General features: G+C 41.2%; 1 protein-coding gene across 1 annotated transcript in view; it reads right to left on the bottom strand.

The window, feature by feature from the left end:
- Window positions 1–8,767: 8,767 nt before the first annotated feature.
- STX5 (syntaxin 5) overlaps window positions 8,768–13,696 on the bottom strand; it is a 19,276-nt gene continuing 14,347 nt past the window's right edge. Inside the window, exons 6-11 of the mRNA XM_018564997.1 lie at window positions 13,534–13,649; window positions 11,178–11,234; window positions 10,669–10,750; window positions 9,441–9,541; window positions 9,224–9,345; window positions 8,768–9,100 (exon numbers count right to left, since the gene is read on the bottom strand). Coding sequence (XP_018420499.1) covers window positions 8,941–9,100; window positions 9,224–9,345; window positions 9,441–9,541; window positions 10,669–10,750; window positions 11,178–11,234; window positions 13,534–13,649 — 638 coding nt within the window. The 3' untranslated portion in view covers window positions 8,768–8,940. The remainder of the gene's footprint in view (window positions 9,101–9,223; window positions 9,346–9,440; window positions 9,542–10,668; window positions 10,751–11,177; window positions 11,235–13,533; window positions 13,650–13,696) is intronic.

The raw sequence follows: 13,696 nt of genomic DNA, 5'->3' as shown, positions 1-13,696 counted from the left end.
ATACAACAGAGGCAGAGCAACACTATGCAATACCGATCACACAGTAAACAGAAGAGTGGCACGGGGGTATATTTTGCGGACTCAAGAACAGGGCTGGTGCAAGGATTATTGTGTACACAGGTGAAGGTGCATTTTTCACCCCCTCTTCCCCCTGGTGCCCTCAGACGACTGTCTATGCAGCCTTATGCTAGCATTGACTAAGGTTTATTGTCCCCCATCATACATACATGGAAAGCATGTAGTGACCCCCATCACATACAGACAAGCAGCATGTAGTGACCCCTCTCTCTGGACGTTCAGTGTTCCCTAATACACACATGCAGCAGCCAGTACAGACACTCAGGGCCTCCCCACCAGACACCCACTGTTCATGCTTCCCTGATTCAGGCTGTAGTCCCCTCACCTGGCAGACTCCCTATCCCCCATCCAGGTGCAAAGGGCCCCTTTGGCAGCTGCCCTTTGGGCCCCACAACAATGACGGCGCCCTGGGCAGCTGCCCCTTTTGCCCTGCATTAAAGACGGCCCTGCTTGTACTACATTCACAGGGTTATTTACAAAAGGGTGAAGAGTTTGGAGAAGGCAGGAGAAGTAAACAATCTAGGATAACATAGCTGTACTGAAGAGTGAGATGAATTGGAAAATGTTTCCAAATCCGCTATTTTGGCCTAGATTATTCAGTCCTGCCTTCTCCAAACTCTTCACCCTTTTGTGAATAACCCTGTTAGACAGTGGGTTATCCACTGGGACCAAAGCAGAGCAGAAACAGGGGACAGCACCTTGGTGAAGACTCAAGGCACAATGGACAGGCCAAATAGAAAGGAGACAAATTGGTAGTGTTGTTTGGAGGAAGCAAAATGCAGGTACTTTAAACCAATTTAGTTGCGCTAGGAAAAATGTACAATCACCAGCTGCAACAATGTGTATAAACGCGATTAATGTGAGCAATTATGTTGCGCTTGGTAGTGAGCAATATTATTTACTGTATCACATTTCTGTGTTACAATCTCAATGAAAATATTTGTTTATACTAAGTGAAAAGTAAACAAAAATAAACAAAAATAAAGTGAACAAAAATAGTAAATTGTGTTAAAGTATATATAATAAAATAAAAATATAAACTGCGCCTGTGTTTTGCTCAATATTCCGTTAGTTAAATAGGTTAGTGATGTGACAAATACATGAATAGTGAACGATATTCTGTGATTAGGCTCTCAGCCACAATATCTATATAAATTACATATGCATTCAGATTCAATAGCTTGATCTCATCACTCGATTGATTAACTCCAGTTTAAACAACTATTCGATTCAGAGTGACCGATAATTAAGGTAGCTTACATAAATAAAGCATTTATCATGGTCCCAAAAAGAAAAAAACACAAAATCAGAGCGAACAAAAAGAGAAAGGCAAACAGATTGGGCCAATCCTAGAACATTTTCAGTCCTTCTAATAAAGATTGTTATATGCTGGCCTCAAATCATCAATTTTCAGTGTCTCTGTATAAAGCGTGGATTAGAGTTACACCAAAAAGTTCTTTCAATCGAAGAGGCGTTCTCTTTCCCTCAGAGAAGGAAAACAAAAGTAATAAAAATCGGAAAAAAACAAAACAAATTGTCTATTACTTTGTCTTCAATCCGTAAGTCCCCGAAATCTTTATTTTCTCTCTCTCCTCCAATCGGTCAGCACACGGTCTTGGTGCCGATGTCGAACGCCCTCCAGGTGCAGTCCTACCGAGGGAGGAAGACGGGGAAAAAAGAACACAAGAGAGAAAGCAGATCTAAGTGTAGTCACGAAAGTTCTTTATTCCAAATAAAAATGATTACACTTACGAGATGAGTTGAATAAAATTAGCATATGGGTATAAACGGCGCCCAGCCTTTGAAGGATTTTCCAGTGTATCAGAAAGGAAACAGCGGGTCCCCTTGACGCGTTTCGTCAATTTTAGACTTTTTCAAAAGGGTATTGATTATGGAGGGCGTTCGACATCGGCACCAAGACCGTGTGCTGACCGATATGGAGGAGAGAGAGAAAATAAAGATTTCGGGGACTTACGGATTGAAGACAAAGTAATAGACAATTTGTTTTGTTTTTTCCGATTTTTATTACTTTGGTTTTCCTTCTCTGAGTGAAAGAGATAACGCCTCTTCGATTGAAAGAACTTTTTGATGTAACTCTAATCCACGCTTTATACAAAGACACTGAAAATTGATGATTGAGGCCAGCATATAACAATCTTTATTAGAAGGACTGAAAATGTTCTAGGATTGGCCCAATCTGTTTTCCTTTCTCTTTTTGTTTGCTCTGATTTTGTGTTTTCTTTCGTTTTGGGGCGATGATAAATGCTTTATGTAAGCTACCATCATTATCGGTCACTCTGAATCGAATAGTTGTTTAAACTGGAGTTAATCAATCGAGTGATGAGATCAATCTATTGAATCTGAATGCATATGTAATTTATATAGATATTGTGGCTGAGAGCCTAATCACAGAATATCGTTCACTATTCATGTATTTGTCACATCACAAACATATTTAACTAACGGAATATTGAACAAAACACAGGCGCAGTTTATATTTGTATTTTATTATATATACTTTAACACAATTTACTATTTGTGTTCACTTTATTTTTGTTTACTTTTCACTTAGTATAAACAAATATTTTCATTAAGATTGTAACACAGAAAGGTGATACAGTAAATAATATTGCTCACTACCAAGCGCAACATAATTGCTCACATTAAAATGCAGGTAGTGCTGATATGCAGGAAAAAAAGGGGTTTTTTTTGTACTCACTGTAAAATCCTTTTCTCTGCATTCACTGAAGGACACAGTGTTGATCTTAATCTTTGTACAGATGGGTTATACTGTCACTTGAATAAGTAGGATGCTAGGCACAAAAAAATAGTACCTGTAGAAGGGAAGAACAATATCCTCATTTAGATGGAGAACACATACCGGTACTACCCTAGGGAGAAAGGAATGTCTAAGACGCAGATCTACCTTATCTTTATATAAAATAAAATAAAAACATAAGGCAGCTAATTCCTAAACTCTCAAAGCTGATGTAATGGCAATCAAAAAAGGCCAACTTCTGTGACAAAGTTAATAAAGGGAAAACACAAATACTCTCAGAAGTTGAATTCTGTAAGACTGAGAGAACCAACTTTAAGTCCCACGGAGGCAAAGGAGACTTGAGTGGAGGAGAAACATGCAAAACGCCTTGAATGAAGGTTTTACCAAATTTTAAAGGCTAATGATGCTGAAAAAAGACTGCTAATGCCCAAACTTGACCTTTAAAGCCAAATTTTGATCTACACCCTGCTGAAGAAAGGCTGAAATCCATACAACCGACACACACATGGGGAAATATTAAGCCCCTCACACCAGGAAATGTAAGCTTTCCAGGTTCGAGGATATATTTTTCGAGAGGTAGACTTGCATGCTTTAAGCATCGTAGTGATCACAGATTCAGACAACCCCCCATCTCTTGGCACCTGGCTTTCAATAGCCATACTGTTAAAGCCAGAGTCTGTAAATCAGGATGCAAGATTGGACGTTGGGACAGAAGGTCTGGTCGCAGAGGAAGTCTATGACTAGCCTCACCACGTCTGTTTACCAAGGGTGTCAAGTCAATTGTGAGCCACCAGAAATACCAGTATCCTTTCAAGATGTGTTTGACATAGAAGTTATGTTAGAAATTTTAGAGGAGAAAAGGCATAAAGGATTGTACATGTCCCATGGCACCACCAAGGCATCCGTCACATTCAGACACAACGTTCTGTACTTTCTGATTCAATCAGAAGAGGCCAGAAGATCCACATCCGGAGTTCCCAATTTCTGACAAATCTGAAGAAAAAATTCAAATTTGTCAGATGTAGAGCCCTTCCTCCTTGATTCAAGCCTTAATGACTGAGATAATCCGCCTGCCAATTGACTACCCCTGGAATGTAAACAGCAGACAGAGCCGGTACACATCTTTCCACCCAACAAAGTATGTGAGACACTGTCTGTGCTGCTGCTTGGCTCCTCATACCTCCTTGATGATTCACATATGCTACCACAGTAGCATTGTCTGATTGAACTCTGACCAGGTGCCCCAGTAATAGAGTCATCCAATGTAAAAGACAAGAGGGTGACCGCCCGCAACTCTAGAACATTGATCGGTAACCTGGCCTCCTCCTTGGACCAGAGCCCCTATGCTGACAACTGACTGGTCACTCCGCCCCAGCAGGTAAAACTGGCGTCCTTCTAGTGCATTGGAACAAATTACCTCCTATTCAGAGCAGGGAAACTAAGCCACCAAGGCAGAGGCTTTGCCCATCTGGTTTGTCTGTCCACCGAAGAGGGTGACTTGTCACATTGTTGAAGAAACCCTCTCTGCAGAATCAGAGTATGATGTTGCACACATGGAACTGCCTCGAAGGAGGCAACCATTAGACCCAGAACTCTTATACAAAAGTGTGAATCGTTGCCCATTTGAAAGAAACAAATACGTGAATCAGAAGCCGAAGCCTGTGAATCTTTTCCAGAGGAAGGAAAATCTTGGCTTGATATGTGTACCCGGGATCAGTCCCAGATACTGCAGGCAAAGGGATGAAATAAAGGACGATTGACAGATTCAGGATCCAAACTCCTCCACAGTGTGAATGCTGATCCGAAGATTAATTTCCAGATCCGACTGAGAATCCAACTGAAGAAGGAAATCATCCAAGTAAGCCATCACCAATATCCCCCACTGTCTCGACAAGCCAAAGACTGTTGCCAAGACTTGTGTGAATACCTGTGGGGCTAAGGCAAGGCTAAATGGAAGGGCCACAAGCTGAAAATGGTCCTCCCCACCACGAAGTGTAGTAGCTTTTAACTTTGCTTTTTATTAAAAACTTGCTCCACAGACAAAACTTAAACTTCCAAAACAGAAGAGTTACCATAGGAAAGGATGAACTCAGGATCCCAGAGTCCCCCGGACAAGAACCTGAGAGTGCAGCAGGGGTCTGCAAGGATTTACAGGTGGAACAAACAAAGCCTAACTGAGGGATAACCCCCCCGCCCCCTCATGTCAGACAGCATACCTCAGTGCCCACTCCACCAGCACCACTCCTGACAGGGTCTGCCATGCCCCAGCATCACAACCCTTAACCCAACAGGGATGAATGGGGTCCCAGCAGGCTTACCACCCCTCAGAGAAGCAAGTCAATTTCCTCTATGCTGACAAAAAAAGCCTGGGAAGCAGTGCTGGTGATGTCACCTGCTGCTTCTGAAGCAGGGACCTGCACACAAAGCGGCTGCTGATTAGAGAGGGAATCAGTGCTGCTCTGTCATAGAAAAAGTCCTGCCTCTCCCATACTAGGGATGTCCCAACACCAATACAAGTATCAGTAACAGGGCTGATACTGGGCATTTTCTTAAGTACTTGTACTCGTGAAAATGCACCAATACTAAAAGCCGATACGGGCCTTAAAATTTTTTAACAGGTTTGGCTTCCTGAGGTCCCGTGTTTGCTGGGGACCTTGCCGTAGCTGTCTTCGACAGCGCCGACTCCACATCTCCAGATTCTCCTTCCCAGCGCCTGCAGAGACAGGCAGAAAACTGGACAGCCCCACACCACCCGTACAGCCCCCGAGCACGGGACCCACCCGCAGAGAGTCCAGCACCCACATGCAGCCCCGGTGAGGCCACACACAGTCCTGTATAATTGCTGTATAATCATGGATTGATGAGATCTGTAGTCCTCTATTGCTGGTTGCCATTCTCCATTGCTGAATAATCATGAATTGAGTTACAGTTCTTCATAATTATAAAGCAACTACCCTAAAATCATTAATCTGTGTTGTTTTAGAAAAAATGTCCCTTTAATAAAAAGTATTGGTAATTAGTATCAGCAAGTACCTGAGGGAAAGTACTTATTCTTGAAAAAAATGGTATCGGGACATCCCTATCCCATACAAAGTGGCTTTTGAACACTGCAGCCCTTCTGTGTAGAAAGTAAATAAAGGTAATAATACAGCTGCTAAATGAGAAGCAGCAGCACCTCAGAAGGCAAAGGTATGAAGGAAGGAAGAAGGTCTGCATGGCTGTCGTCCAAGAAAGAAGCCCCTTCTAAAGATGATGCACAAGAAAGCCCGCAGTTTACTGAAGACAAGCAGACTAAGCACATGGATTACTGGAACCATGTCCTGTGGTCTGATGAGACCAAGATAAACTTATTGGGTTCAGATGGTGCCAAGCATGTGTGGCGGCAACCAGATGAGGAGTACAAAGACAAGTGTGTCTTGCCTACAGTCAAGCATGGTGGTGGGAGTGTCATGGTCTGGGGCTGCATGAGTGCTGCCGGTACTGGGGAGCTACAGTTCATTGAGGGAACCATGAATGCCAACATGTACTGTGACATACTGAAGCAGAGCATGATCCCCCTCTCTTCGGAGACTGGGCCGGCAGGGCAGTATTCCAACATGATAACTACCCCAAACACACCTCCAAGACGACCACTGCCTTGCTGAAGAAGCTGAGGGTAAAGGTGATGGACTGGCCAAGCATGTCTGCAGACCTAAACCCTATTGAGCATCTGTGGGGCATCCTCAAACGGAAGGTGGAGGAGCGCAAGGTCTCCAACAGCCACCAGCTCCGTGATGTCGTCATGGAGGAGTGGAAGAGGACTCCAGTGGCAACCTGTGAAGCTCTGGGGAACTCCATGCCCAAGAGGGTTAAGGCAGTGCTAGAAAATAATGGTGGGCACACAAAATAGACACTTTGGGCTCAATTTGGACATTTTCAGTTAGGGGTGTCCTCACTTCTGTTGCCAGCGGTTTAGACATTCATGGCTGTGTGTTGAGTTATTTTGATGGGAAAGCAAATGTACACTGATATTCAAGCTGTACACTCACTACTTTACATTGTAGCAAAGTGTCATTTCTTCTGTGTCGTCTCATGAAATGGTATCATCAAATATTTACAAAAATGTGAGGGCTGTACTCACTTCTGTGAGATACTGTATAAGTGTCTGCTTTATCTTGCTTTTTTGTTATTACTTTGGACGCGTGTGTGTTGTCATGCATTTATGTGTGCTGCCATTTCAATTGACTGATAAAGAAATAAAAAAAAAAACCAAAAACAGACATTAACTTTTAGGCCAATGCTTATCAAGTCACCACACATATGTGAACTAGCACAATTAAAAACAAAGTCAAACCTGTGCACATGCACTAATGCATGTTAAAACACATTGGTTTAAATGAGCCCTTTGACATACCTACTCTTGACAACCACCTACTGGTTCTATAGTCTTTCAATAGCATAATACTAAACTCCAGTTTGTCACTAAAATAATATACTAAATACCCTTGATGTTTAAATGCATCTCTGGGATTCAACAGGCTCAGGGTGTCAGTTTCAAACACCTGCCTGTTCTCAAACAATAGGCAGAGGCATTAACGTGGTGGATGGCGGTGCTTAATGTGCTGTCCGGGAGGATGGCAAAGCTCACAGGCAGATAATCCATACAGGGCCCAAAAGGGTAGAGAAATATTTGGGCCCTTGGTTGCACATCTTTTAGGTGAGCATCTGGCCGATATCCTTTACACTTCTCCATTAGTATATACACTCACTGTATAATATATAGCCTACCAATGCACCAAAACATTGTTTCTTGCATCTTAAAAAAAGTCTAGCTTAAAAAAAAAATCACTGACTTTAAAAAAGCATGGGTTTTATCAAGTTTAATCATTTTCAAAAATGGGGACATTTCCAGGAAGAAAACTCCAAAATAAGGAATTGCCTCTGGAAGGGAATGTCTTTTTCATAGAACAGAAAATATAAGCAACTGTGTTTTCTTGAAGGGATTACAAGGAACATCTGTCCTATATGAAAAGAGAAATTAATGTCCAGCACTAAAAACTGCTGCCATTGTATAAAATAGGAATGAGGAACAACATGATTTTTATCATAAGGTGCACTTATTCTTTATCTGCAACTGTACAAATAAACAATGCAAACACAAACAGTTCAGCTGAAATGTGTATTATTCTGCCATCTGTATTATATACAATGTGTACATCATATGAAGGTCACAGTCTTTATCCTAAGGCATTTGAGTAGAGGGGTTATGGAGTCCTCCATGGTTGAGTTCTGGAATGTTTTAAAAATATAACCGCCTCTCCCGGATCATTTAATCCATCTAGACAGGACCTTCCCCTTTGAGAGAGGGCAAATTTACACCTGTGTGTTAGCAATTTGTTAATGCTAAGGAATAATTAATAATTTAAAAGCAAAAACTGTCTACAAAAAGATTAAAATAAGAAAAAGAAGTATATATATTGAAGAGAAGGAGGCTGGCTGATCCTTTCACATGCCTTGGGTTGATTTTAGGGAGTTCCAGTAAGACACCTCAGAAATGTCAACTCAACTCTCATACAATCATGGCCACACATTCTCACTCATTCACCTCACGTACATTGGCAAATAACATAGCATTTGTGTATGTATATGTGTCAACCGTTCAGCCATTCATAAGCAATATACAAACACACACACACACACACACACACACACACCACTTTCACTTCGCAATCCACTTATGACTGTGTGTGTACGCATCTATATTTACAAGGCCTAAAATCTATATATAGGTAGAGATATATATATATTATGCACACATACACACACAGTCACTAACTGTATATTCTTTCATCATACCATCAAATGTGCACTTGATATTTTTAAAGGTGCTGGTACCACAGTAGGACCTACTGTGGTACCAATACTAAATAGAAAAGAAAAAAAAAGCCACACACAATTTATGTCCCCCACGCAATAGCCACAATCCACATGCATACAAGGTGACAACACTGCGATTTTCCTGTGGTTTCATAGGACCAGGCTGTCTGGAGGTAGCATGGAGTGTGTGTGGACCGCTGTTCTGATTTGGGGGGGGGTTGGTTGTCTCAAGCCAGGAAGACCACAAATATGATGAAAAAAACGATAAGTATAAGAAATATCTTGATCATGAGCCAGCGGTTTGATGTGACAGACTGAAAGTATTTCAGGATTTCAGAGTGGGCTGCTTCCACATTCAGCTGCGTCTCTTCTACATTCCCATCAATCCTGTTGAAACACAATGAAATATATGTAACAGCTATAAGATGGATTTGAAGGCAACACAAATCTAGACAGAAGAGCAGGAGCAAATAAAAGTGTCCAATTATAAGGCTGTCTTCAGGTACTCACCGTTGTATAGTTTCTTCCTGCTCCTTTACCATATGAGCCAGCTGTTGGAAGATTGAACCCAGTTCAACTATGGTGGATTCTATGTTCTGCATCGTGTCTGCTCGACTCTGAATATAGGAATCCTGAAATAAGGATTAACCAAATCGCATTAGTAAACAATATGGATGTCAAGACAACAACTGCCCCTTCATAAAAAAAAAATGTCCACTGCTCTTACCTGCTCATCTATTAACTGCAACTGCTGACTAACTTTTGAGTCCATGTCTATTGTCACATCCCCATGCCTGCGAGAGTCATCTTGTAGGAGGACGGAGGGACCTGCAGTAAGAAACAAGCAATAATGCAAATCTGAGCTAAAATAATAAGGTATGTGTAAAAGGTGGAACAGAATAAAAAGTGCTGTTGGTTACTTAAAAAAATTAAAACATGCTTAAATGGACTTTCCGAGGAAGGTACTGTAAAGAACAAGAATTGTAATCTCTCATGAGCAGGGCCCTCCTAACCCTATTGTACCTAAATTGTATTATAACTGTACTGTCTCCTCCATTTTGTAAAGCGCTGCGCAAATAGTTGGCACTATATAAATCCTATATAATATTAATAAAGAGTTGAAACTCACGGCAATGGACTACCGTACTGTAGTCTCTACTCCATTGAGTGACAGGAATTCATATACTGTCGGGTTATACTGCCGCATACAGGAGCCAAACATAAAATGGTAGGCCAGCCCAGGACAATCCCTCTTTATTCCTGCATGCCTTAGTTATTTGCCAGTGTCCTAGGAGTATGGACGTCTTTTACTTCAGCTCTGCAGAAAAAAAGTCCAACCAGTTTTGCTAGCCTTTTTGTTTTTGGATTCTTCCTCTTGACTTCCATTAAGATTAGTCTGTTGTGTTTTAACCAATTTAGGGTTTCCCTTGGTAAGCATCACTTAGCGAGGTTAGTTTGTCCAGACAATTTAAATTACAGAGTTCGTGTCCCTTGATCCTAGGTGGTCAGGAATGTAAAGGCTTAAAGCCTTCCCATTTAGACGAACTGGTCTTATTTAGGATTAGGATTTTTGTACTAGCTATAAAATCCTTTTCTTGGAGTCCATTAAGGGACACAGATGCTGCCCCTAAGTGTTCATGACCATGCTCTCAGAACTGCTTTGCCAAAAAACTGAGGCATGCAGACATGGCAGGTGTAATCCAGGGCTGACAAAGTTTTGTTTTGTTTGCCAGTGCCCAAACAACCTGTAGGTGGCAGTATAACCCTACAGTATTTGAATTCCTATGTCCTTCAATAGCCTCCAAGAAAAGGATTTTATGGCGGGTACAAAAATCCTATTTTTTTTGGTTGCCATATGCTTCTGAACATCATACTTACTTGTAGCATGTAATGAATAATCCTAATGGTGTCAGTCAATAAAGCGACAAAAAACAAATAAAATATAGCACACATACCCATGCTGTTGTGATGGTGGGGTAGAGCAGAGACCTGACCCTGAGAAAACTGCTCCCTGCGACTTCGCTGATGCTTTAGGTTCTGAGAAGGAAAACAAAGGAATAAAAGTTGGGTTAACAAAGAGAAGTAGCTGTGGTGGCCAAAAATGGGATATTACACAATACAATCTTTTTCACTCACTCATGCAATAGTCTCGCAGTGCATGTAAAGCAAACAGTTGTGAGCTTCAAGTTACTGGAATCAGCAGTGCAAAAGACCATCAAGTTGGAAATTTTAAAATCAGATTGCCTATATATCTTTGCTAAGAAAGGCAACAATCTCCATGTTCTACTCAAAGTCCCGTAGATATGCTGGGAAGATAATCTGAATAACCCGATTGGTGGATACGCATGGTAGGTGAAGGGACAATCGTGCATTTCCAAAAAATCAGATAGCTCCATGTATGGCAGACTTTTATAATTTGGTGCAGCGAATTTAAAAAAAAAACAAAAAAAAAAAAACAACTTACCTCTGTTCTTACTTCCAATACAGACTTGAAGTCATTAGACATTGATGCCAGCTTTGACTAGAAAGAAAAACCAGAGGATTAGGATTATCAAGACATAGAACAAATAAGGGCTATACAAATCTGGCCCATGTATTATTATACAGGATTTATATAGCACCAACAGTTTGTGCAGCGCCTTAAAATACAAGAAGAACGACATTACAATCACAATACAATTCAATACGTTAAGGAGGGCCCTGCCCGTGAGGGCTTACAATCTAAAAGGGAGGGAGAAGTGATACATGTGGAGGTCTGTTGTACCAACAGTACATATGTTTTCTATTTCTACAGTTGTGAAGTAGCACCACTACTCTTTAAACCAGCCTTGCAAAGCGGGGAGAGCTTAGCATCCACGGGATTCTTGATTGAAATGCTACCCACGTTTCATTTGTGTGTAGAGACCCAGGCATCCATAGTAGCTGTGCAGTGTCACCAGCATGAACCAGAGGAGTCACAATACACTTCATTCAGGCGTTTGTACCTGTAGCAGCCTGAAATACTAAAGATATGGTGCTTTCCATTGTAAGGTTGCATGCATTCACCCCATTCCCACTTCTGCCATTTAGCCAACACTACCCAATATGTTAAAAAGGGATTTATGGGTTTGCCAGGTTTGAGAACTCCTAGACATGGAAGACGCTGCCTCTATCAAAAATTTGGAAGAGAAAATCAGATCGACGTGGTTTTCCTGGACCCATTTTACCCCTATTGATGAGTTCTGATCAAATCAATTCCAACCTCCTGGGGAGTCAGTCACCATCCAATAAATGTTGACTGCGGCAACATAGTGGTCGGACTGTTGTGAGGGAGCGCCCAGGAGACTCAGGATGAGTGGGCTTAATGCCCCCCCCCATGCTTTCCTCCAGCCCCACCCTTTTTTTTGCACTGCAATATACCCCAACAACATACCCAGCATGATGAACACATTGCATGAACAAGAGAGGTTTTAAAAAAAATATTTTCACTATCTCTGTATGATTATACAACTTACCATATGTTGGTGCATTCATTTGTCTACCATTCTGTAACACCTCAGACTGTCTGTCATAATTTAAAACCCTACCATGTTTGGATGTATAGTGTTGGACTGAACATCTAAATAAAATCTTACAAAAAAAGGAGCGATTTACAGTCTTCACCCAGAAATTAGAATTTGAATATTAAGGCCCCATTTACATCTGTGCATTGTGTTAAGACAGCCCATTCATTTCGAATGGACTGCCAATCCACACAAGGATGGGCAAAATTTGCACATAACCCTTTCTTTGTAACGCAACACATTACTGTTTGCAATAACGCGCTACAATGCCTTGGTACACTGCATGACTTGGTGCACTGGAGTGCCATTCAAAATTAAATGGCACCACAACAAACCATTTTTTCAGGACCAAAACAGTTTGTTTTGTTTCACATCCCTACCTATAGCCATCACCTATATCTAGTAGCTGTTAAAGGGTGAATAATGCACAGCAATGCAAACATGCTCCTTTTGCTGTATTTATGCTTATGAAAAAGCACCATGATCACATTGCTCTGCATAAAGCTGCAAGTAAAACCTTCCATCTGCAATTACTTTAGACATGATTTCCCGCCCACATAAGATATCAGTGTTATAAGAAACCATTGGGTGTCTAAATTTGCCAGTACCTTCCAAATATTAAGAAATTAGATTCATTTCCTTTAGCAAAATATTTTAGGACAGCGAGACAGTCATTATTAAGCTGGGTATACATGTATATAATTTTCTTTGTTCAACCTGTGGGCTTAACAAAAAAAAGAAAATATAACAGATTCCTCCATCAATGCTTATGGAGCTTGCAGCTCTGTTTGGCACAGAATTGTTCAACATGCTCCTTCAATCAGCTGATCGAGGGATGGCGGGTGGAATGGTGCAGGCAGTGGCACCAACTGTGTGAATTTCAGCTGGTTCATCTGCAGAAATTTGCTACACACATGCCCTACTTGAGGATAACGTCTGGATAGTGGCTTAATTCCCAAACTTCCCTCTTCCACAGCAGGCAGATATGGCACACTTACAGATATCCATTGCAGTAAGTGTTGGAATAAAATCGTTGAATATTTTGAAAGAAACTTATTTTGTCAGTCTTGATGCAAATACACTTTAATTAAGGCATGCCAGTGACGAATGCACTGTATTATCCATGTGCTTCCAACATCTGTCTGCTGTAGTAGGGATGTTTAGTAGTTGGATTCTTTTTTTTTTTGTCTCAGCATCTCACTCGTTTGATCCAATACTTTTGCCACTGTCCATTTGCTGTACTACTGCTGGCATAATAGATACTGGTCATCATCTCACCTGAAGAGAAACCACCACAGTATTTGAGTGCGTTTGAACGTGTCGCCCATTCTGATTGCCCCGTGCTCTTACAAAGGACTGTAACTGAGCAATCTGCTGATTCAGGCTTCCAATATACAGTATATTCAATGACAGATGAAGGTTAGAAGATATATATATATAT

This window comes from Nanorana parkeri, unplaced genomic scaffold (genome assembly GCF_000935625.1).
Source record: "Nanorana parkeri isolate BGI_ZX_2015 unplaced genomic scaffold, ASM93562v1 scaffold25, whole genome shotgun sequence".
NCBI classification, from domain to species: domain Eukaryota; kingdom Metazoa; phylum Chordata; class Amphibia; order Anura; family Dicroglossidae; genus Nanorana; species Nanorana parkeri.
This window is presented reverse-complemented; position numbering and strand designations above follow the sequence as displayed.